This window comes from Zalophus californianus, chromosome 15 (genome assembly GCF_009762305.2).
Source record: "Zalophus californianus isolate mZalCal1 chromosome 15, mZalCal1.pri.v2, whole genome shotgun sequence".
NCBI lineage: Eukaryota > Metazoa > Chordata > Mammalia > Carnivora > Otariidae > Zalophus > Zalophus californianus.
Window position 1 is genome coordinate 56,044,042 of NC_045609.1, and position 25,920 is coordinate 56,069,961.

General features: G+C 40.5%; 1 protein-coding gene across 3 annotated transcripts; it reads left to right on the top strand.

Moving 5' to 3' along the window:
* Positions 1-4,666: 4,666 nt before the first annotated feature.
* On the top strand, positions 4,667-25,920 carry CCNJ (cyclin J). 3 transcript variants are annotated; one of them, XM_027596383.2, is made up of 6 exons: positions 4,667-4,869; positions 5,520-5,629; positions 13,779-13,989; positions 21,442-21,741; positions 21,862-21,988; positions 22,551-25,601. In XM_027596383.2, exons 2-6 carry the CDS (start codon positions 5,561-5,563, stop codon positions 22,960-22,962), a joined length of 1,119 nt encoding a protein of 372 aa, XP_027452184.1. In that variant the 5' UTR covers positions 4,667-4,869; positions 5,520-5,560; the 3' UTR covers positions 22,963-25,601. The 3 variants fall into 3 exon arrangements, with proteins under 3 accessions (XP_027452184.1, XP_027452185.1, XP_027452183.1); XM_027596384.2 differs by having other exon boundaries at positions 21,865-21,988; XM_027596382.2 differs by having other exon boundaries at positions 4,669-4,869; positions 21,829-21,988; positions 22,551-25,920.

Below are 25,920 nucleotides of genomic sequence, written 5' to 3' on the forward strand. Positions count from 1 at the left end.
AATATCAAAAAAGGTCAAGAATGAAATGTAAGACTTTTACTGGAAATAATTCAACTTCAAGTTAAATATAGCAGATTGAACACAGAATTTATTCTACTCCCTCACAAGTGGACCACAAGAGTGAATAAAAATTTAGAAACTAGAAAGTAGATAGACCCATGATTAACCAAGTTACCAGAGCAGAGAAAGTTGAAAATAAAGTGGCTATAGATTCAGGGGTGTTGGGACTTTTCAAAGTCAACAAGAACCTCCAAAAACTCAGGACCTGCAACATCTTTCTTTTAAAGATTCTATTTATTTGAGGGAGCCCAAGCGGAGGGAGGGGTAGAGGGAGAAGCAGACTCCCCACTGAGGGGGAGCCTGACACGAGGCTCAATCCATGGACCCTGAGATTATGACCGGAACAAAATTAGACACTTAACAGACTGAGACACCCAGATACCCCAGGACCTGTGACACTTTAAGGATGGAGGCAGGGGTAGAGATACTAGGTGAATTAAAAATAGGATGATTGGTTAAAAGTCTTTAAAAGGAATGACTAAACTGTAAGATCTCCCTCCTCATCCTTTGTAGCCAGGCAACTCTACTTACCAACACTAGAAGTCTGAAAGCTTATATTCTAAAGAGGTTGAACTGTGGGAAGGAGAAAGGGGTTCTACTGAGAACAGAGAAATCATGTGAAAGTCTGTTTATAGTGAGGACAGTCTTCTAGGCTGCTTTTCAGTGTAGCCTCCAAAACATTATCAGCCAGTCTTACACCATCTCCCTATTCTCTTGGCAGAAAATGAGAGGGCTAGAAGGCATTAATTAGAGCATAAATGCAAAATTATGAGGGGAAGTGGTTTCCAGGTTAGAATTTCATATCTAGGGAAACAACCAAGAATGAGGGGGAGATTAAGGATATTTTCAGATATACTGGGTCTCAAAGATTTGCCTCCCAGGTACTCTTTCTCAGAAAGCTACTGGGCTCTGTAAACTCAGGGAAAGAATGACATCGGATCCTGGGAACAGGAATCTATCCCAGGATAGGCAGCTAGATAGAGCTCTAGAGAGACGCCATCAATATTGGAGCTGGAGTGTCAGGGTAGGTGGGTCCAGGAGGATAAATCAAGAGCAGAAAGATAAAAGCAATAAATTATCTGAAGGTTTGACTATTTTGAAAGCTGAATGGAGACATTTTGCAGAGCTATTGGAGAATGTAGAAAACTTAAGATACAGGCTTGAAGAAAGCTAAGGAAAAAAAGTCCAGGAAAACGAAAAGGAAAGTATAATTATAGGACACCATGTGGCTCAACAGTGAACATGTTTGTGTAGTCATAACAATGAAAGCAACTGAAAGTGGATGTAATCAAAAATATCTTAAAATTATATACTGGGGAGATGGAGGAAGGGGGAAATGTGTGTGTGAAAGGTAACGTATGGTATCTAAATCTTTATTTACCAGGACAATATGTAAATATATCTAAAAATGACAAATTGAAATCCTAATATAAACATGACAGTTTGAAAGATGATAGCAAACACCATAAGAAATAGCTAAAAGAGATCAAAGTGGTTACCTTTTGGAATAGGAATTGGGAGTGAGGAGGGAGTGGAACAAGGAATGGTTGCTTTCCATTATATGCCTTTTAGAAATATTTGACTTTTAATGGGTGTACAGACATGAATTGCCAGGATACACTTTAAATTTAAAGCCTTTAAAACTGGATAACGATCAGAGCTTTATGGCTAGTGTCGGGTCTCTTTCCCCACAGAAGCCTTTGTCATGTGTGTGGCAAGAGCAAAGAACCTAAAATGTTGAAGTCAGAAGCAATCTCAGCCATCATCTAGTTCACTTTATAGATAGGAACCTGAGTCTCAGAGGAGATAAAATACCAGTACTCTTAACTGGAAGCAATAAATCAAGAACTGAGAACCAGAGCTCAGGGCTTCTGGCTTCTAGTCCTTTGCATCCAGTGGAATACAATGTAGCCATTGAAAGGAATCCTGGATGTTCTATTATTGAATGTTCACCAGAATATATGGTATGACAAAACTAAGTACACAACAGAGAGTGTAAAGTGTGATTATTTGCGCACAAAATGAGGCATGCATTATGCATATGCATGGTTTTAAGTACCTGGATATCCCTAGAAGGGTACAAAAGAAAATGGTATTAATGTTGCCTATAGGAAGAACTGAGATTCGAGGAGAGAGGGAGATTTGCCAGTCACAGTATACAGTTTTCGGTTTGAATGTATTACCTTTTGCATGCATTCATTAAAAAAAAAAAATTTAAACAATTTAACATCAGTTGCTTTTCACTGCCTAAAGTTCATGAGTTTTAAGCTTTCCAGAGAATCTGGTCCTGCCCTCATCTTTTGCCTAATCCATTTTGTGCTTTATGCAGCAGGCACAATGGACCCTTTGCGAGTTCTCTACTCTGCTCATTGTTTTAAAGTTCTTTTTTTTACTTCCGTCCTTTCATACCTTTGCCAGCTGCTGATTCCAAGACCTCCAAGTGCTTCCTAATGTCTTCACTCCAGGCAGACACTGACCTCCATGTTCATTCCAAACATGCCTTCTCCTTAGTGTCATTGAATTTGCTGTTCCCTCTGCCTGCAACACTCAGCCACCAGATATCTGCATGCTTCCTCACTTCCCTCAGGCCTTTGCACACCTCACTTTATGGTGAAACAATGTCTGCTCACTGTCACTTTTCTATTCTCTATTTCTGTTTATTTTTCTTCACAGCACTTGTCACCATGTGACTTTTTGTTGTTGCTGACTTATTCTGTTTCTCTCTCCCCATTAGAATATAAACTCTATGAAACCAGACTTCATTAAGGAATTAAGTAAATACCTAATTGTGTCCAGCTTGCCCGAAAGGAATTAATGAGGAAATCATAATAAACCTGAGTTTTACACTTTAGGGATTTATAATCTAAGACATACTAGGGCAAATTCATATATATATGAAGTGTATATATACCCACACACAAATTTATAAAATGAATGAACATTAAGGTCCTTTCATCATAGGCAAATCCAGAAAATCTGAGAATTCTTTGTGAACAAATATCTCCCAGTAAATAACATCTTCAAAGTAAACCATGAGAGACAACCTACTTATTATACTGATGATTACAGTCTGTGACCTATTTTTCTGAAAGGGTTCTTAACTAGACCCTGCACATTTAAGTTATTGGGATGCCAAATTATTGTCATAAAGTTGCTTAGTGCACATGAAATTAGAACCTAAGGAGGTAGGTACTATTTAAACGCCATTATAAAGGGCACGGAGGTTTTGGTCTGGATGTGTTCCTCTCCTCTCTAGGGAAACCCTGCAATTGAGATAGGCCTGGGCAGCCTCTCCCTGGACAACGCTGGGTTAGGCTGGGTTCTGCCTAGCTCTGCTTCTGAATTTTCCTTGTCTTGCCATTAGTTCCTGTAGCCCTGCTCTCCTGGGCTTAACATTGTCTCACATACATATCTGCAGCTGTTCTTCAAATATATCAAGATGTCATTGTGATAATAAAACTGATTTATGTAACATACATTCATCACTTCATAGTAGCTCTTTATCATGCCTCTTTTGGGACAAAGAATTCTAAGTAAAAGGGGGGAGTTTCCATGATTCATTTTTTTTTAAAGATTTTATTTATTTGAGAGAGAATGGGAGATAGCACAAGAGGGAAGAGGGTCAGAGGGAGAAGCAGACTCCCTGCTGAGCAGGGAGACCGATGTGGGACTCGATCCCGGGACTCCAGGATCATGACCTGAGCCGAAGGCAGTCGCTTAACCAACTGAGCCGATTCATTTTTTAATACTAAATGAGGTTGATCCATATTTTCAGAAAGCGAGCATCACTGTCCCGGGTTGACCATGCACTTCTGTTGTGATATTCCACCAAAAAGGTTAAAATACAGCTGATTAGATTTCTGCGAATCATATTCCAGGTTCCACATCACCTTACTTGATGTTGGAGTGTTTCCACAGTTTTGTAGTTTTCTGATTTAAGACCACGGATGGCAAATTACATCCACTTTGGATTTGACAAACTAGGTTACTAAAGGTAATCTCTACTCAAAGCTCTTGGGGATCTCTAAAACAAAGGAAATAAAGAGGGGGAATGATAAATTACGTTTCTAGAAGCAGGAATAGGTTTTGAGGTGGAACTTAAGAGAGCAGAATTTCAAAGAGCAAGCCCATTTAGGAGCTTCAGAAACGGCTAAAGCATTTGTGGAGGGATCAATAATCCCACTGAGCAGCCCCTAGGATGTATACGGGGCTGTTGTGATGTGAGATAAAGCAGACTCAATCCACACTGTAAAGGGTTTTAAACGCCAAACTGAGGCTTCAGAACTTTCCTCTGCGGGCATCGGGAGCCATCGAAGCTTCTCAGCAGGTGAGTGGCATGACCAGATTGGTCCGCGGAATGATGATCAACGGTGTAATTTCTCTGGCGCCCTCCTCCGACCTCTGCCCGCCCCTCGGGCCGGCTTCCCGGTAGGTGGTGGCGGAGCTGTCGGGCAACGCCAAGCACCGGATCGCGCCGAAGCGGCGCGCGTAGCCGCTACCGGGTCCCGGCCGGGGCCGCCGAGCCGCCGCCGACCGCTGCACCTGGGCCCGGCCCGGCCGCCGATTGGACGGTTCAGGGTGACCCGGCTGTATCGCGAGACGAGATTGGCAGCAGCGGGGCCGCATGTGCCCCCGCGCTGGCTTTGTACGCGGAGCCGCCTGCCGGTCCTTTAACAATGGGCGGTGCGAGCGCCCCGGCGCTGGGCCCGAGTTGAGGCCGGCGCTTCGCGGCCGACTGTCCGCATCATGAGCGGGGCCGGCGTTCCAGGCACGCCGGCGGGGCTGGGGCTGTGAGGGCCGCGGTTCCGGGTAAGGGAGGCCGCCGTGGGGACCGGCAGGCCTGTGCTGGGCGCGGGACACCGGACCCGCCCGGCCGGCCTTTTGTTCGCCTTTCTGGGGCCGCGCGATCCCCTGCGCTGCTCCGGACGAGGAGGCGGCGGCCTGGGTGTGCGCCGGCCCCGGCGGGACCGCGGGGAGGCCCCCCCGGGAGGGACGAGCGCCCGGGCGCCTGCAGCCGGGACCCGGAGCCAGGCGGGCTTTCGTCCGTCGGTGTGTCCGCGGGAGGTTTTCTCCTTAGGGGGTCTGCGACTGGTGTCAGTCTCTCGGCTCCCCGGGGCCGACGGGAGAATTCGAACCCGGGACGCGGGGAGCCCTCAGCCCGGCCTCCGCCTCCAGCTTCCCGTGCGCCCAGCCGGGGCCGCGCCTTGGGAGCTCGGGCTCAAGTTGGACCCCTTTGCCCGGCGCCCAGGCCGGCAGTTCTCAGCGTGAGCCCGTTCCTCCGGACCGGGGCCTTATGCGTGGTGTCGGGGAATTGGTTTGCATCGGTGCTAGCTTTAGGTCGAGTTGGGTGAAGAGGAACAGCCACCCAGGGTGGCCTGAGGTCACACCCCTCGGGGAGGGGGTGCGGAGGGTCGTGTGGAGGGTGCTGGCCGTGACCGCGTCTGGGGTGTGTCTTACAGACTGAAGTTGCCGCGTCTGGCCAGGCGCGCCGCCCGGTCCCATGGAGCTGGAGGGACAGTGGTGGCGGGGACAGCTGGCCGCAGACATTCATCAAGCGCTTCGATACAAGGTAACCCCGATCCCGGACTTTTCCTTACAGTGTTTTGTGTCGGTTTGTATAAATCGCAGCTCCCTGGGAAGTGCGGTCGCTAGTTTCCAGACCAGAAAGGGCGCGTTTGCTTATTTCCTCGAGGTTAATTAACTTCTTAGTTTCTTCCTCTGGATGTATCAGAAGAACCTGCAACTTAAATGAGGAAGGGGGTGGGGCGCGGCATTTGGGAGAGGGAGGGTGGAACATGACTTTGATACTGTGTTTTAAACAGATGTGTGTGCTGCCTTTCTCTTGGGCAGAGTAGCCCTCCTTGTTCTGTAGTTGCTGTTGCATTAGGCTGTTATGTCACATCGGTACATCAGCCTGTCCACTAACTTGCTGTAAGTCAGACTTTGGACAAGTTACTTAATTTTCCTGTTTCCCAATTTCCTCATCTGTAGAATGAATAATAATAATGGAACGTGCCTTGTGGGGGCGGGGATTGTGCGATTAATGAGCTGATACTGTACATGTGCTTTAGAACAGGGCTTCGTATATAGAAGCACTAAGCCATAACTTATTTTCCCTGAGACCCTCAGATTTGCGGGCTGTTCACAATGCCTTAAGGTAGGAATTAACTGCTTCTTCCAGCTAATGTAAGGCAGAAAGTACACTTAATATATTTAATAGATGTTAGTAGGGAGAATTCAATTTTCTGGCACAATGCAAAGTCTGCGTATTGTTGCTCTTAAGTAACAATTTTACTCTGTCACATCTCAGCTTAAGGATTTATCTCTGCCTCTTTGATAACCAGAAGAGAGACCAGATCAAAACTATCCCTAACTTGACTCATTTTCACCAAGGATGGAGATAGCCATTTGTTATGTATAGGAAATGAGAGAGAAGCAAAGCACTGACTCTTTAATAAAAGGGATGCTGTCTGTTGGAGTTGGGAGATCCTGGGATGATAATGAACTGGTATCTTGATTTTTTTTTTTTTTATGCCAGGTTAACTAGATTAGAAAACCTAATTCTGACTTTAATTGTTCCAACTGTACCCTTTTCTAAGGTTTGAGATTTCTAAATGCTACTTATTAATTCTGACATTCAGCCTCTTAGATGGCCTAAATACACCTCAGCCCCCTAAGAGGTTTTTCCTATCACAAAAAAGTCTCAACTGTGGAATGGTTCTCTGGAATGTTAGGAAGAGAGTTTCAGGTTTTCCACTTTGAAAATTGTCCATATACTTTTTTTTAAGATGTGGTCTTTTAGTTTTATTTTATTTAATTTTTTAAAAGATTTTATTTATTTGAGAAAGTGAGTGAGAGAGAGGAGGAGCAGGGGTGAGGGAGAGGGAGAAGCAGACTCCACTGAGCAGGGAGCCCGATGTGGGGCTCCATCCCAGAACCCCTAGATCATGACCTGAGCTGAAGGCAGACTGAGCCACCCAGGGGCCCCTCAAAAGATTTTTCTTAATGGACTTCCATGGTTTTCAATTATTATTATTACTATTTTTAAAGATTTTATTTATTTGACAGAGAGAGGGATAGCGAGAGAGAGAACACAAGCTGGGAGAGTGGGAGAGGGAGAAGCAGGCTTCCCGCTGAGCAGGGAGCCCGATGTGGGGCACGATCTGATCAATTATTTTATGTGTAATTTTAATCCTGAATGATTTCCTGAATTAATTTTGTCAGTTGAGGTTGGAAGTGGATTTTTTTTTTTTTCCCACAGACTTGTTGAATACTTTTTGTGTATTAGGCTCTGGGGAGAATTGAAGGAATAAGACACGACCCTGTACTAAAGTTGCTTACGAACTATCAAGAGGATGAGCTAGCACAGGGTCTGAGGGAAAGGCACTGAAAATTACCTTGGGCTACCTGTGGCATGCTACCCTGGGTTGTCTTTATTTTATCTTTAAGCACTGTGTAAGCCACATTTGACACAAAGGCCACACTTTTTTGAATAATTTACGTTAATCAGTAAACTTGAGCATCGTAGAACTGGAAAGAACCCTGGTTGTAGTACATTGAAGTCAAGGAAAGTTAAAATGAACTTTTCCAATAAAAAAAAAAAATACATGTTAATTCCAAGCTGTTAATTGGGTGATTTAGTTGGATAGTCATATGCTTATTTATTCAACATATATGAGTACCTGCAGTGTACAAGGTGCTATGCCAGGTATTAAAATGGAAATAGTGAATGAGACAGGCATAATCTGCCTTTACGTAATCTAATCTCCTTTACGTAATCTAATCTCCTATAACTCAAAGCATCCAAATTTAGGTCTTCCTTTGGGCAGGTGCCATTCAGACACTATGGAAGGTATTCTGTGTTTAGATCCAAGGTGTATAGAGAAATAATTGGACCAGCATTGTATCTACTAGAGAAGGGTAAAAATGACAACAAATGGAAATTCTCTTCAACCCCAAAAACCAGATGTATTGTTTTTGTAAAATATAATTACACTCCCCCCAAAAAACCCCTACAAAGCAACTGTCTTCTTACACCTATGTCTTCTCTGTCTTCTCATTGTTTTGCTGTATACACTAGTGCCTTAGGATGCTTGGGAAGTATTTTCAGGAGTCTTTATGACGGATGTGAACAATTCTAGCTTGTGAGAAACATTCAGAAAATATCCCACAGAGTTGTATTTACATTTGTGAGTATTCCTTCTATGCCTTTATTTCCATCCTGGCTGGACAGGAATCTGTTCTGGGAAAGGGATGGCGTTTGGGGTGGGGAGCTGACTAGTACTTGAGACTGGAGATGGAGATGACAAGTCCAGGTCTCAGTGCTTTGGTCCTATGGGATTCCGAGAAGCAGAGAGGAAGAAGAGTGTAAAATTCTGGAGGATCAGGAATAGATATTAGAAAAACCTTGTAAGCTGAGAGAAGCACAGGTTATTTTCTCATGCTTGCCTAACTGCAGGCAGTACCTGGACAAGGAGAACTAAGTCTGACAGCCACTCTGGTAAGCACTTGTACTTTACCATTTAAAATGACATAAAGAGAATGTATTAGTTAAAAATCTCCTGTTGGTCTTTGGTGTTCTTGCCTTTGTTTTGTCCACATTTAATAAAGTTAATATAGTGAAAAATAAAGTTCATCAAATACAGTGTTCTCCAGCTGTGTTTCCCAATGAGTTTTAACACCTTGTTCAGGCCTCTTTTAAAGAAAGCCTAACCTGACTTTGTTTTTTCCCAGCACTCCATCCCCTGAGCTGGGTTAGATCTTCCATCTCAGCGTTCCTGTAATACCCTGTGGTTACTATATTATATCCTAATCATCTCTGTGTTTTGGTTTACCTGCTCAAGAGAGGCTTGAGACTGTTTTCCAGCTTTTATCCCTGGGTTTAACACAGGATCTGCTACATAAGAGATGCTCAATAAATGTCACGTGATGACAGCAAAGAAAAGTGAAGTTTAAAATTGTAACTCATGGGCGCCTGGGTGGCTCAGTTGGTTAAGCAACTGCCTTCGGCTCAGGTCATGATCCTGGAGTCCCGGGATCGAGTCCCACATCGGGCTCCCTGCTCAGCAGGAGGTCTGCTTCTCCCTCTGACCCTCTTCCTTCTCGTGCTCTCTATCTCTCATTCTCTCTCTCTCAAATAAATAAAATCTTTAAAAAAAAAATAAATAAAATTGTAACTCATTTACACCATTCTAAAGATCTACAGAAATGGTGAAAGAGGAGATCCTGGGGGCTGCATGAGAAATCGGCATGTTCCTTTTATTTGGGAAGTTAATATTTTTTTTCTTTTCAAAGAACCAAGCAAGCCTAAGTCAGTGGTTTTTTCCTACATAGCATTTGTTTATGCTTTTCTCATATGTACAAAAATTTGAAGTGGCCTATTAGTCTATCTACCAAGTAACTCTTATTAATATTTTTTAGAAATTTTAAGTGATACATGCATAGGGTTAAAAAAAATTCAGTTAGTATAAGGTTTAAAATGAGCTTTCCCCAACCCTCACTGTTCCCTGATCCCCTAAGGTTACCACCATTGTTTTTTTCCTGAAAAGATATCCAATAAATTAGTATATATGCAAATATTTTTTTGTTGTTGATACAAGAGGTCAGAATATATATTTGCTGTTCTGTACCATCCTTCCACCCCAACATCATTCAACTCATTCTGTTTATGTTTTTTTCTGTATCAACACATTTGGATCAACTGCCCTTTATTTTAATGTCCACATTGAGTTGATGTCCTATGGTTTATCAGTCCCCGGTTGATGAATGCCAAGCTTTTTTTTATTGTACTTTTTTTTTTTTTTGAGATAATTGTAGATTTACATACAGTTGTAAGAAATGATACAGAGAGATCCTCTATATCCTTTACCCAGTTTCCCTCAGTGGTACATCTACAGAACTTTAGTACAGTTTTCACAACCAGGATATTAATATTGATATAGTCAAGATAAAGAATATTTTTTTATCACCACAAGAATCTCTTATGATTTGTAGCCACACCCTCTTCTCTCCCACCCTTATTCTCCCCCTTAACCCCTGGCAACCACTAATTTGTCCTTCATGTCTGTAATTTTGTCCTTTTAAGAATGTTATGTATCTGGAATTACGAGTATGTGACCTGGGATTGGCTGTATACACTCAGCAATAAATCTCTGTAGATTCATCTAGATTTTTGGATATCAAGCTTTTCCCACTATTTTGCTATAAAAACGATGTTGCAAAGGACCTTCTTATATGTAGGGTAAATTGCTAGGTTGAAAGGTATTTGCAGTCTGCATTTTAAAAAATTTATATTACCTAATTTCCCTCCAAAAGGTTATGTCAGTTGTCAACCTGACCTATTAAATACATGGTAGTTCCTGTTTCCACTCTTGATAGCATAAGGGAAAGTTAATAAAATATAATCTGGGAAGTGAAAAACTACGTAATTCTTTAGTTTTGAATGAGAATAGCCATCTTTTTATATGTTTTTGGCCATATTTAATTTTCCAGTGAACTGTTTATAAATGTTGTTTTTCTTTTTTTTTTTAAGATTTTATTTATTTACGACAGAGACACAGCGAGAGAGGGAACACAAGCAGAGGGAGTGGGAGAGGGAGAAGCAGGCTTCCCGCAGAGCAGAGAGCCTGATGCGGGGCTCGATCCCAGGACCCTGGGATCATGACCTGAGCCGAAGGCAGACCCTTAATGACTGAGCCACCCAGGTGCCCCTAAATGTTGCCTTTTTCTTACTGATGTGTATGTGTAGGATTTCTCTAAATAATAGAGAAATTAACTCTGTCCTATGTGTCAGAAACATCTATTACGTTCATCTGTTCTCCTGATTTGAAATGCCATTGTTATCAAATCGATTTCTTTATCCAAGAAAAAGGAATGTCTTTGCATGTATGCAAGTCTTCCATACGCCTTTAGAATTTTAATGTTACCTTCATAGAGTGCTGAAATATAAATATTTTTTCTAGGTGTTTTAATTTTTATAGTTAGTTTGTATGGAATCTTCTATTTTCTAACCAGTTAATATACAAATAGGCTATTGTTTTTTTTTGTTTTTGTTTTTAAGATTTTATATGACAGAGCACAAGCTGGGAGAGCAGCAGGCAGAGGGAGAGGGAGAAGCAGGCTCCCTTCTAGGCTCCATCCCAGGACCCTGGGATCATGACCTGAGCTGAAGGAGGCCCCAGGCTATTGATTTTTTTAATATTAATTTTGTAAACAGCCATCTTACTGAATACTGTTTACTTTTTCTGTTGGTTTTCTTGGATATAAATTCTATCATCTAAAAAATATTTTTATTCCTATAATTGACTTTTGATTCTCCTTTTCCAGTCATTAAACCTTTTCTTTCCTTTTTCTATTTGGATTAGTTAGTGTTCACAGAATAATGTTAAGTAATATTGCAATAGCAGGCACTAGAATGCTAATCCTTCTACTGTTTTATCTCCAAGTGAGATGCTGGCTCTTAAATTTGAGATTTTTTTTTTTTTTTACCTTCCTTCCTTCATCAAAGAAATATACATCTGATGTTATTTCTCCCAGGGTCACCTTTGTCCAGAAGCTATTTTGGCATCTATCAAGATGATTGTGAATATTCATGTGTGATTTTTAAATTATGATTTATAGTAGTAGATTTCCTGATATCAAACCATCTTTGAATTCCTGGGATGTACCACAATTGATGATATTCTTTGGATATACTATTAAATTACATTGGCTAACATTTTATCTAAAGTTTTATACCTTATTAAGTTAGATGTATAACTTCTGTTTTTGGTGTTTATTGTAAAATGTCCACAACATAAAACTTTAACCATACTTAAGTGTACAGTTCAGTGACTTTTGGTACATTTACATTCTGCTACTTTCACCACTCTCCATCTTCAGAACTTTTTCTTCTTCTTTTTTTCTTTTTTAAGATTTTATTTATTTATTGGACAGAGAGAGACACAGCGAGAGAGGGAACACAAGCAGGGGGAGTGGGAGAGGGAGAAGCAGGCTTCCCGCTGAGCAGGGAGCCCAATGTGGGGCTCGATCCCAGGACTCTGGGATCATGACCTGAGCTGAAGGCAGACGCTTAACGACTGAGCCACCCAGGCACCCTGTCATCTTCTTAAACTAAAATACATTTTGTTTATCCATTTATATGTTGATGGATTGTTTCCACCTTTTGGCTTTTGTGAATAATGCTGCTGTCAATATATGTACAAATATCTGAGTCCCTTCTTCAGTTCTTCTTGGTGTATACCTAAAAGTGAATTGCTGGATCATATAGTTATTCTTTGTTTAATTTTTTTTGAGGAATTGCAATACCATTGTTCAGTGTCTGTACAATTTTATATTCCCACCATTACACAAGGCTTCCAGTTTTTCACATTCTTATCAACACTTGTTAATTTTGTTTTCTGTTTTTGTGGTTATTTTGTTTGTTGAAAGAGAGAGCTAGAGGGAGAGGGAAAGAATCTCAAGCAGGCTCCACACCCAGCATGGAGCACAATGCAGAGCTCCATCTCACGACTCCCAGACCTGAGCCAAAATTAAGTCGGATGCTTAACCAACTGAGCCACCCAGGTGCCCCTGTGTTTTTGTTTTTGTTTTTGTTTTTGTTTTGATAATAGCAATCCCAGTGGGTGTGAAATGTTATCTCATAATGGTTTTGATTTGCATTTCCCTAATGATTAGTAATGTTGAGCATCTTTGTATGTGTTTATTGGGCATTTATATATCTTCTTTGGAGAAATTATTTTTCAAGTCTTTTACCCATTTTTAAGTAATTTTTTGTTGTTGGATTGCATGTATAAAAGAATTCTTTATATAATCTGGATATTAACCTCTTGCCCGAATATGATTTGCAAATATTTTCTCCCATTCTGTGGATTGCCTTATCCCTCTATTGAAAAGAGTGAACTTTGATACACAAAAGTTGTAAATTTTGATGAAGTCTCATTTATCTTTTTTTGCCTGTGCTTTTGGGGTCATACCTGTGTAATTTCCTGCTATTGTGATACCTGTTGGGTTTAGTTTTAGTATTATGCTGATCTCATGAAACAATTTAGAACCTGTCTTTCTCTATGCTGTGGAAATACTTTAGTACTATAGAAAATTTCTAACTTAAAAAAAAATGGGTTCATACAATTCTGAGATTGAACAGCAGTGAGGGGAGAAATTTTAGATATATGAAAAGGTAATGGCAAAGGACAGCATCATAAAACTGCTAAAAGGGAAACATGCTGAGAAGATACTAGTGGATGAATACTAGTCTCCACCTTCCATACCTTTGCAAGTATAGTATAGCATGTGACCAGGAGCAGATTCACTTCCCTGTTACCTTCTGACCCAAAGCTTTGAGCTTTCTGGAAGGGGTGTGTATGTGTTGTGTGGTTGGGATTTTGATAAGGATGTTTTTCGGAAAACACCTGGTAGGGAAAACAGGATACAAAAATCTTGCTGGAATATATCCATTCTGTAATGCAAGAAACACAATTTGTCACATCAGAGATGGTTAAAAATGAAGGAGAAAAGTTTGGTTTTAAATTTTAAATCAAGTGCTGTTAATTAATACTATTCATTATCCTTCCAATCAACTTCTTCATGTTTGTGTTTCTTTCAAGGAAAGTGTTTTAGGCCCTTGTTAACACTAATATTGGGGGGGGGGGCGTCTTTGCATTGTGCAGGTACTACTCCTACACGCTCTGTTAGACTAAATATTGTTCCTCTTGATATAGGAGCTGAAGTTGCCTTCCTACAAAGGCCAGTCCCCTCAACTAAGTCTCAGAAGGTATTTTGCTGACCTGATTGCCATTGTGAGCAATCGCTTCACCCTCTGCCCTTCTGCCCGCCATCTTGCTGTCTATTTGCTGGACTTATTTATGGATCGATATGACATCTCTATCCAGCAGCTGCATTTAGTTGCACTTTCCTGTCTGCTTTTAGCAAGTAAGTATGAATCTCATGTATATGACTGGAAATTTCCATTGTTTATAATAAAGAAAATTTATGTAGAGCTCAGTGAAATATCACCAAATTCCATTCATTCCAATTTACTAATATCAGAAAGTTTATGTTGAAAGTGCTTCTTGGCATAATAATTTTTAACTAGACATTAAAAAGTGGCTCTGAAGTCTTTTGAAAACATGTTCTTAAGCCCTACATCCTGAAGATTCTGCTACAAAAGTCTAGGCCACTCCAGGTCTACTGACTCAGAATCTGTATCATGGGGCTCGAGTTCCAAAGGTGATTCTGATGTACTTTTCCAGTTGAGAACCATTGCCTTAAAGTTCTCAACTGGGAAAAACGGTGCCCCAAAGAAATAGTTGGCTTTGGGTGAAGCCGGTTTTGTTTGTTGTCACAACCTGGGAGGATGCTGCTAGGATCTAGTGAGTAGAGGTCTGGGATGCTACTAAATACCTACAGTTTACAGGACAGCCCTCAATAAAGAATTATTGGCCCAAAATATCAGTGAAACTAGGTTGAGAAACTCTGTCTAAAAGATACTGTACTCTTGTATTGTTAGAATACCTTCTACTGACTACATAATGAGTTGGCTTAATGAACTAAAGATTCACAGGCTGCTGCTACAAATGGGGAGGACTTTGCTTCTGCAGTAGGCACAGTTCCGTGGTCGGCTGCAAGGTAGACTCTAATAAACCATATTTGTTACCTGCTGCAGAATGTACTGGTGGGTCTTTTGGTGCCTCTTTCTTTTAGCTTCTTCCTGTAAATCATTTCATTGTTAGTACCTTGACCAAAGAGAAAGAGGGTGAGTAAAGGAATTGAAATTGGGTTTTTCTTCTTTTAGTAATGTGAAAAAGATTGTATATAATATTGAAATTGAATTCATTACTTTTTATATTATTTATGACATTACAATAGGAATGTAAACCCCACTTTAAAGTAGGATGTAGAAATACCTACTGCCTTCATTTCTAACCCCCACTTGAGGGTTTGGGATCTTGTATGGCTGCTGTCTAAGGAACATTCCCCCTATACCCTGCTACCAGAGTTCTTTCTAGAACAACTTTGTTCTTTGACTGCAAGTAAACCTAAAACCAAATGCAGGCCTGTGTGATCATTTCTAGTACAGATTTCTTTTTCTTTCTTTTTTTTTTTTTTAAGATTTTTATTTATTTATTTGAGAGAGAATGAGAGATAGAGAGCACGAGAGGGAAGAGGGTCAGAGGGAGAAGCAGACTCCCCGCTGAGCAGGGAGCCCGATGCAGGACTCGATCCCGGGACTCCAGGATCATGACCTGAGCCGAAGGCAGTCGCTTAACCAACTGAGCCACCCAGGCGCCCCAGATTTCTTTTTCTACCCTTATTATTCCTTTGATCTGATTTTTGTCTCCTTGGAGGTCTTTTTTGAAGTTATTTCAAATCCTTTGTGGACCCGGCTGAATATAAACAAACACAGCCCCAGTAATGACTTCCCATTCCCTGTGGGTTAAGGTAGAAACTCCTTAATGTAACATTTAGAACCTTTCGTCTCGACCCCGCCACCTCTCCAGTCTTATCTTCCCACCCTATTCCCATGCACCTTGAGCCAAAGTCTTACCAGAATACCATCTATTTCCTGAAAATCTATATTTCTCCTTTAATCTGTTGTCCTCTAAGATTCAGACACATCACCTGTTCTTCTCTCCTCTACCCAGAAAGCTGGAGAGGTAATACTTGCATTTATAATTAACCTGTAACCTTTATTCAGAGTGTCATTCTCACAAGCAATCTCATGTACAATTCTGTATATGTTTCATCACTGTCTGTGAAGCCCTTTGTGGTTTCATAGTTTGCATAGGACTAGAAAAACCCATACTTGACATAGCGGATGTGTGAGAATCCACAAATGGAATGGTTTCTTGTTATCCTACAAAATGTTAGTTTATAATAGGATCAGTTTAGAGAAGAGAGATACTGGAAATCACATACACAAGTTAGGTTATTTTAAAAACTTCGGATCATTAATGAAAAATGATTTTTGCCTGTTTTGGCCGTCACTGTGCTTTTACCACTGCCAAGTCCCATCTGCTCTATGCCTGAGATTTTTAAAAGTGTGGTGCAGACCAAGTGGGAGATTCTTGCTGGTGGACTGTGAAATTATGAATGTTGTAGTGTTCATAGACCGACTTACATTTGTGACTTAAGTTTACTTGTAACTTATCAAAGAATTAGGGAATGCTAAACTAGATACTCATAAACCACATGTTATTGCCAAAGTTCACTGGGGACTCTAGTCAAATAATCTAGTAAGATTTCTGGCCACCATGCAGTGCTTGGCATTGGTGCCAAGTTTCTGCAATTTGTACAGTTTGGGGGAAGGATACTTTATTTGCACACCATCTTAAGTTGATTGGAATGGAGTTTTCAACTGTTCTTTTTTTAATTCTTGTTAGTTTAAGATTATGACCAGTTTATTTTATTGAACTTGATTTTGCACATTTTCCAGGAACTAGGCTTTAGGATTTGTATTTGCTGTGGTTCAAATATGAATTGTTAATCAGCTGTTACTGAAAGAGTCAGGGGTGCCTGGGTGGCTCAGTTGGTTAAGCGACTGCCTTCAGCTCAGGTCATGATCCTGGAGTCCCCGGATCGAGTCCCACATCGGGCTCCCTGCTCGGCGGGGAGTCTGTTTCTCCCTCTGACCCTCCCCCCATCTCATGTGCTTTCTCTCTCATTCTCTCTCTCTCTCAAATAAGTAAAATCTTTAAAAAAAAAAGAAAGAGTCAGATACCTCCTTCTTTTGTTCTACTGACAGCCCTTACCCTCTCTTTCCCTGAGAGAGAATTGTTTTTCCATTGTTCCTTTCCCACGGGAGAATGGAAGAGTATGAGGTAGGTGTCTCCCAGGGTCTCAGCCCCTCCAGGTGGGTAGTGGGCAAGAGTTCAAGCTGTCAGGGTTGTAAGTTCAAGCCCCATGTTGGGTGTAGAGATCACTTAAAAATAAAATCTTTCTTTAAAAAAAAAAAAAGTTCAAGCTGTCAGCTCTGTGCTTGGGTCAGGAATCAAAGAGGCTGACTTTTAGTAGTTGGCTACAATCTCTCCTGCCTCTGCTCTGTAACTTTACTACAACAAAAGCACTTAAGGTGCTTATAAACTAGTATCCTGTTTTCAGTATCTAATGTCTGTTTTTAATTTGTGGAATACATTCTAGTATTTTTTACATTCTTACACTCTTCTTACCTTTGGCAGCTCTCCAGTTAGGTTTCATAAACTTTAAGTAATGCTTCTCTCCTCCCAGAATGATTGAACTTTGTCCTTCTCCAGCTGTTACCTGCTTTAGGATGGGCAGCCTGTTGTATAAAAGTGAAGAGCAGCTTACAGCTGACAGGACTGGGTGGCAGTTGGATTCCACTTGTTAAGTAAGATGGGAGGCTGTCTCTGGTTTGGCCAAAGCTAGAGCACAGGGTGTAAGTTCCAGGTAATATGCATACCCAGCTGCCTGTGTCTGCACTGTTGGCAGTAGGAAGAAAGGACCTACAGACTGTCCCTGATTGGAGAGGGGTATGCAGTGTTTTAGATAGGGATTACAGTGATGAATTTCCTAGGTTTATATGTCTTGTCAGCAATATGAATTTCAACAACCCTTAAGTCTGAAGTTACTTGTCCAAAAAAATGAAAATAAAGACATTTAACTGACAAAGTTGTTGTGAGGATCAAGTGGGTAAGATGTTTAAAAAGCACATAGGAAATTGAAACAAAAGTCAGCATCGTAATGATTAATTCTTCCATAATCTGTTCTGTAATCTTTAATATGGCTCCCTAGCCCTAAAGATTCAGGCTCTTTCCAGAAAAGTCTCTGATTACCCTGGGAAATTTTGAAATTCCAACTCTTTGTCATGTATACCCTGGCCTCCCTTGGCTTCTGTGATCAGCACTGAATTTGTGGAGAACATGAAAGCAGTCTTGGAGATGAGGCTTTTGATAATTTGTGTAACCAGGGAATGATCTCAGAATCAAGATGAAGCCAAAGTAAGATTATAGGCTGTTAGTAGAAAAATTGTGATTAAGTGCTTGTTTCTCCTTGCTTACCAGTAATGGGTTGACAGAGCTTTTTACTTTATTAACTGAAAGATCAGAATTTTCTCTCATAGTTGATTTGATTTACATCCCAATTTTTAAGAATAGAACCTTTTATTCCCCCCTGTGAATTGTCTTTTCCTGTTCTTTACCTGTTTTTCCATTAGATTGGTAGTCTTACAAATCTGTGAAAATTTTTAGTATATATTAAGGATGACTTTTTTCCTACTCAGTACTAACAGAATCCAGTGTGGATCGGCAGAGCTTACGGTATGACATTTGATCCTTTCCCTTCTGCCACATACCTGCCGTTCACTGCTGGCTTTGAAAATGTGCTGGTTTCCATGGCTGATCTGAGCATTTCCTATAAAGGAAAGAAAGTCTGATGTTTTGTTTCTGTGGCGTCTAATTCCTTATTTTCTGGGAAGCAGATGTGAATTTCCTGTGCCCTTATTTCCTGTTTGAGGCCTTTATCAATATAATCACATGGCTTCTGGTATTTCCTTTCAATTGAAGAAACTGATGTCTGTGATCTGTATGTGGTATTACAGATAAGTAGATTTAAAATACCCATGCCCATAGCTTTCAGCACAACAAAAACTATGGATATGAATGCAGGTACTCACTGACACTGTCACACATTTTGAAATCCTTTAGTTTCCGTGATTCTGAGTATTTCTATCACTATACATAATGAAAAAGTTCCAAAAAACATAAGCCTGAATAAAATCCCAAGTATGGTTATTTATGTAGTTAAAGGTTATTTTTAACTCTACATGTCAAGTTGCAAAGGCTTTCACACTTGTAACAGCCAAGTACTTTATAAATACAGAAACCACGTAGATGTTTAATAATATTGACATCTTGTCTGTTTTGATAGTTGTCGTTCCCATATAACCCAGTGCAATACTTTGATCTAGAAGTACAGATTTGGGAATTCAAACATAAGTCTTCCTTTTTGGCTTCCATTTTTTTATTTGGTTCAACTTATTTGACCTTAAATGAATTGGCCAACCTCACTATCTTGGTTTTTTTGAGCTTTGAAATTAATCATATACAATTTTGTTTTCAATGTCGAAAGTTTCAGGAAGATAATATGGAACATTCTTGATCCTGAATTAAACAGTGAATTATGGTGTATTAGTTTCTTCAAAAGAACTTCAAGCACGATATAAATAAACACATTAGTTTTACGATGTTCCTTTGAAGTATACAGCTAGTGTTACTGCTGCACAAATGGCGGGGTGCTTATTTAAGAACCTTCATGATTCATCCAGAGGAGCTGAACTAAATTCCCAGGACACTCTTCTCCACTCTGACACTGCGAGCAGTGGTTCCTTTCCTGTATTTTTATGCAGTGATGATGCTGGATGACCATGTCCTAAAGGCCACGTTAGTGCATTTGGCTATACTTAAGTATATCATATCGGAAAAACTTGGGAAATTTTTCTCTATGTGATTTGAATTGGGAAGGGTTATCTAGATTCTTTAAAAGTCTGAATTGTGTACTTTTTTTAAAAAAGATTTTATTTATTCATTTGAGAGAGAGAGAATGAGAGAGAGAGCACATGAGATGGGGGAGGGTCAGAGGGAGAAGCAGACTCTCTGCTGAGCGGGGAACCCGATGCGGGACTCGATCCCGGGACTCTGGGATCATGACCTGAGCCGAAGGCAGTCGCTCAACCATCTGAGCCACCCAGGTGCCCCGAAGGTCAGAATTTCTGAGGCAGGAGAGGAATTCTCTTTGGGCTCCGACTCTTCTTCAAGTCATGAGCTTTGACTGGCCTGGCATAGGAGACACAGCTTCCTACTCCAGTCCTCCCACTCTCCAAGCAAAGACCCAAGTAGTCAGCAGTGCTTTTTCCCCAGCCCTGAGGCAGGCCCACTGGGTCCAGTACATTGAACATCTGTCCCGAGGACCACTGCCGTTTGTTGTAGTACCTCCGGTGGGTGATACAAACCCAGCCCTTCTGGAAGAGAAGTTTCCCAGGGAAGCTTGCCTGGTTTCTACTGCTTGACAGTCTTTCTGGCTTTTCTCCAAAGTATGTTTTTAATGGATAAAATAAAATTACAAGATTTCCAAGGAAACCAAATATGTTGAAAAAGTTATCAAAATAGTAAAACAAAAAATTTTATACAGTAATATGTAACATAGTCCAACAACTATAATTTTGAGCAAGTATAAAAGCTGTTGTGAGAAATCTATATGATTGTGTTGCATACAATTAGAAATAATTGCAATATGATATGACTGTTTTAAACTTTAAGGTAAAATAGAACATAATAGTAGAAGGTAGAAGGTTTTAGTTAATTTCCCTTCTTCTATGGACCACTATGGAATGAACCTAAAGAAACTTGAAGACAATTCTTTGGTTCTATTGCTGCATCTGGAAAACCATACTGGTACTTGATAGTTTGAATTTTCTCCAGCCATAAGTTCTAGAGATACCTAAAATGAATGATTTATGTATAGTTAAGATTAAAGTATAAGATGGTACAAAACCTATAGGAACATTATTCTGGGGCTAGAATTCTGAGGGAATTCTATTTCTCAGCTGTACATGTGGATGAGTATTTCCTAAAAAGAAGTTAATGCCTTAGAATAATGAAGTCCAGCCATCTGATTGTCTACTTTTATTCTGCTTTCAGGAAGAGGATATAAAAGTAGATAAAAAGTATCCTCCCCTCCCGTTTTTGGTAACAGATTTAGCTAGGTTTCTGTTTTGAATTCTGAAGAGGAGGTTTCTATGTGGAATGAGAAGGCTTATTAGATATTCACCCAGTTTTTTTCTCCTGCTGTCTCTCTAGAATTGAGATTGTTCTGAAAAATACACCAAGATGAAACACTTGAAGCTTAGCTACTTTTGATTTCAGATAACTCAGTATTTTCAGATAACTTCAGATAATGAAGTTACTCATTTCAGATAACTTAAGACATTAAATTCTTTACACTTTCTTCTATTCTAAAATAAACTAATTTTCTTCCACTGACCACTACCTGTTCCCCCTCCCCAAAAGAAATTTCCCGGAAATATTCGGCTGGTGAGATCTGAGAGAGCTATTTTTTCATTGGCACATAGGACTCTTTTCATTATGTAGTGTCACATAGATCAGCATGTTTACATGTTCCATTTTTTTAGAGGAGGGTGAGGGGCAGGGGATGGAGGCAGGAGGAAAGAAAACATGCAGAATATGAGAGCCAGAGTTCTGGCACAATTGTATCTGCCCATGGTAGGAGAAAGAATGCCTTTGCATCTAAATCTTTGCAGTGAGACAGCAAATCCCATTTAAGTGACTAGACCTATAATGATCGCTTGTGTAACCTTTCTCTCTCTCTCTCTCTCTCTCTCTCTTTCTCCCCCCCCCCTTTGCTTATAAGGTAAATTTGAAGAAAAAGAAGATAGTGTGCCTAAGCTGGAACAGCTCAACAGCCTGGGTTGTATGACTAATATGAATCTAGTATTAACAAAGCAAAATTTGCTACATATGGAACTGTTATTATTAGAAACCTTTCAGTGGAACCTCTGCCTTCCAACAGCTGCCCATTTCATTGAGTATTATCTCTCCGAAGCAGTACACGAAACAGATCTTCATGATGGCTGGCCGATGATTTGCTTGGAAAAAACGAAACTCTACATGGCCAAGTATGCAGATTATTTCCTGGAAGTATCTTTGCAAGGTGAGTCATTGTGGATGCCAGTAGGTGACATGTGAGCTGGTGACTTGTGTATTCTGTTGCTTAAGTTCATTTTTGATGTCTCCACAGATTATGCCTTTCTAAATTATGCACCTTCTTTAGTAGCTGCTGCATGTGTGGCTTCTTCAAGGATTATACTTCGTCTTTCTCCAACGTGGCCTACAAGACTGCATCGTCTTACTGCTTACTCCTGGGATTTTTTAGTGCAGTGCATTGAACGGCTATTGATGTAAGCCTCCTTAATCTTGTGTTTGTGATTTCTCAGTATTTTTCTTCATGGATAAGGGGCCCTACAAACAACTTCTCGCAAGCGCAGAGCTTTTAGGACCCTGGCTCTGACTGTTGCTGGCTGCCGTGAGCAGTGCTTGGCAGGAGGCTGTACCTGGGCTGTTTCCTGGAGAGGCTGTTGCTGCCGTCACAATTCTGGGTACACGGTATGCTCTTACGTGAGTGAGCCTGTAACCCAGATCACTCCAGGCAGGTCTTGCCCTGGTCCTTCTTTCCACGCCTTTGAATTGTGGGGCCACCAGGGTGTCACCAAAGGGGCATAGGTGTTCAAGTGCTTATTGTGGATATATTTCCCAAGCAGGAAATGGGCCTCCAGGCTACCAGCAGCGAGTTCCCAAGGTTTGTGCCAAAGGAAGGAGCTTTTTAGAAGGATACAAGAGAGATCTCACCGTTGTCGGAATTCCGGTTACAGTGACTGCTGCGTAGGCAGTGGGCCCGTCCACGGAGTCAGCTGTTGAGGAGTGGAAGTACCGTTATTAACAGTTTTCTCTCTCTCCATACAGCGCGCATGATAACGATGTGAAAGAGGCAAACAAACAGAGAGGCCAGGCGGGGTCTCAGCCGGCGCAGCTGAGCGTGCTGCAGTCAGCCTCCCAGGCCTCGCGGCCAGTTCACTTTCAGCAGCCCCACTATCTCCATCAGACGCACCACACCCCGCTGCAGTACCGCCATCCTGCAGCCGAACAGCCAGGCTGCCCGCAGATTGGATCTACCACACACACTTCGTCTTACACACTACAGACGTGTCCTGCTGGCTTCCAAACCAGTGTGCAGGGCCTCGGGCACGTGCAGACTGGTGTTGGGATGTCCCTGGCAATACCAGTAGAAGTTAAGCCCTGTCTGAATGTTTCTTATAACCGGAGTTATCAGATAAACGAACATTACCCTTGCATCACTCCCTGCTTTGAAAGGTGATGTTACATGAAGGTAATTCCTGACCCAGACTGTTCTGTGACTTGAAGCTCTGGGGGCAGGCTTTTTGTAAAGTTCTCTTCAAAAGGAAAGGGATCCAGATTGCATCAGAACGCTTCGGATACCAGCATCAGGAAGACAGAATATCCCTTTCAGTGCACCACGAATACCGGGGAGGACTGAACCAACACTGCAAACACTTTAACAGTATGTCTATCAAATCCTGTTAAAACACGTCCCTATATGACAAAAACTTTCAAGCCCTGGCTGATGGTCCAAATATTTCAAAAATATGCAATACAACAGAAAATTTGGACAGACTCTAAATCGCCATTTTGAGATTTGACCTGTGGTGGGCTCTGGGCCTAATGTTGGCTTATATGTCAGAGACTAATGTTTATCTGTGGACTTGCCAAATGGTCTTTTTATGAAGGAAAGTTACAGTATTAATTTTTGAAGAGGTCCTTTTTTTTATTCTGCAGTTTTGAGTTACATTTTTGGTCTACAAATGAATTTTTGACTGAGTTTAAACTCATGAATTGCTATGCTCTACCAATCTGCAGTAAAAAAAAAAATTTTTTTTTTTAGTTGAGTCTTTATAACTTCCTATCACAATATATAGGTATCTGGATTTATGTACTAAAATTAAGGGTGGAGTAGATCTCTTAAAATCATGGTCATAAATTTTTGTTTTTTTTGCCCTAAGTGATCAACCTCAAATCTTTAGGATTAAAACACATTTAACTCAGGGAATTTGTACTACTTGGAAACACTTAACTGTAATGCAACATGCTTTGGGAATGTTATAGTATGAACTACCTTTATAACATAGGTTAAAAAACTCTTGCTAGGATGTGTTTCCAACTGAGAACCTAATTGTAGCTTAGAATGAATGAAGTGGTTCCTGTCATTCATAATCCATATATAGGTTTTGCATTTCTCAGTGCAATCAATGATTTATACTCAGATTTGAAGTTTTTTCAAGGGAAGGCGTAACTGTAAAATGTCAGTACTAGAATGAAGTCCTGTAGGTTTATTTTGAAGTGGAATGTGGCCAGGGTAGTTCTCAGGTTGTGCTAGAGCAGCACTTTGTCACATGGAAGACAAGTTTTATAAGCAGCCTTGCAATCCAAGCCTGTCTGTGCATCAGCAAAGGAACCCAATACTAGATTGCAGTAGCCACTTGCATTACATTGGCCCCAGAATGGCCCTGGGACATTTCACTGTGTCGGTAATGAGTGTTTTTAAACAGCAATAAGTCATCATTACAGCAAGGGCAATTGCGGGGAGAGAGTTCGGGGGGAATAAAAAGTAAAAAGAAAGAAAGCATTGTAATAACTGAAACTATACATTGTGCTCTTATCTGTGGGAGAAGAGAGATTTGGTGGAGGGAAGCTTTCTGATTTAAAAATTAGTGAGGTGTGTCTTTTTGTTTGTGTTTTTTTAAAGATAGCACTTGAATAGAAGGGAAACTGCATGGCAGTTATGTGACTGCCACAATATGCATTGAAGACAAACTTATTATAAAGATGTTGTGGGTATGCAGCAGGAGTCTCAGTAATCAAGCCGATGGCTTTTGTTAGGAAAGGAAGGGACTCAACGCAGTAGTGGACTGATCCAGATGGCTCCAGTGGATAAATGTGGGTGGGTGGCTTCTGCCAGCGTGAATTCCTAGAGAATGTCCTCTCCTTAAAAGAATGGTAACTTTTATAATTAGAGTACATAGGGCATGATGTGAATTTATTAGTCTGGTAGATAAAAAACCACTCAGGTAAGAACACTCACTCATGGCAGTTTTCAACCCTGAAAATTGTTTTTCTGAAAGTATCATCACTTTTCCTTTTTACAGAAGGCTGCTAATTGGATTTTGGTAGTTCTTACCTCAAAGAGAGCTTGAATTATTTGGGGGAAAGTGGGTTCAAAAGAGAATATATCTTTCACATTCACATTCAGAACCCAGCACCTGGAGTCCAATTTTCAGTATTTTAACTACCTCAATAATGCTATGAATGTAAGATATTGGGATAGAGATCCCAACTTGAAACAACAACCGGTGCCTATGGTAATTTAATGTCTTGTCAAATGCTTTTATTGATTGGTTTAAATGTCATTCTTGTTATAGAAGAATATGCCTTTTTAAAAAGCTTGTTAACACTTTCCCAGTTTGTATTTAAAAAAGCTAAAGAACACTGGATTAATTTTGTGGGGGGTAGAATAAAATAATTAATTGGTTACTATTGCTGCATACCCAGGGTGGGGTGGGATGGGGTGGTTGGAGAATCAGAACTATTTTTAAAACATTAAGTTTCAATATAAATAATAGCTCACAACTGCTAGCCTTGCGGGATGGGGGTGGGGGGAATTGTGTGGGTTTTGTTTTGTTTAATTTATTGGTTAGTCTTTAAAGTAGGTCTTTTTTTTTTTGAGATTACTGGACCATCATTAAATGTGTACTGTGAAGAGATTAATGATATGTATAAAGGGCTTTACCAAAGTCCACTAAATAAACACTACTCAAGTACAGACTGCAAACCAAAATGTATCTGTGTTGTGACATTAATTGCAAATAGTATGGTGCTAAATTCTACACCAATGGAATTAGATGAGTGCTATGCACTTAATTTTAAAATAAAACTAGTTTTCAGTAAAATGGCTTTAGCGTTTTGTTTAAATATATTTGATACATATTTGTAGCTTCAGTGAACCATGTCATTGTATTAGTCAGACTTGGAATCCTAATTATATTTACTAAAAGCCATCCAGATGTAGAGTATAACTGAAGTGGTAGGAAACTCTTGTCCATTGATTATGTATTCATACTGAGCATCAAAGCCCACGAAAGTATGTTGGACACAGCTTCTGGCCTTTTGAGCTTAAATTCAGTATATTAGCAATTGCAGCATCTGATTTATCAAACAACACGTACTTCAGAAAATTTGAAGTCTGATCTCAGAAAAGTAG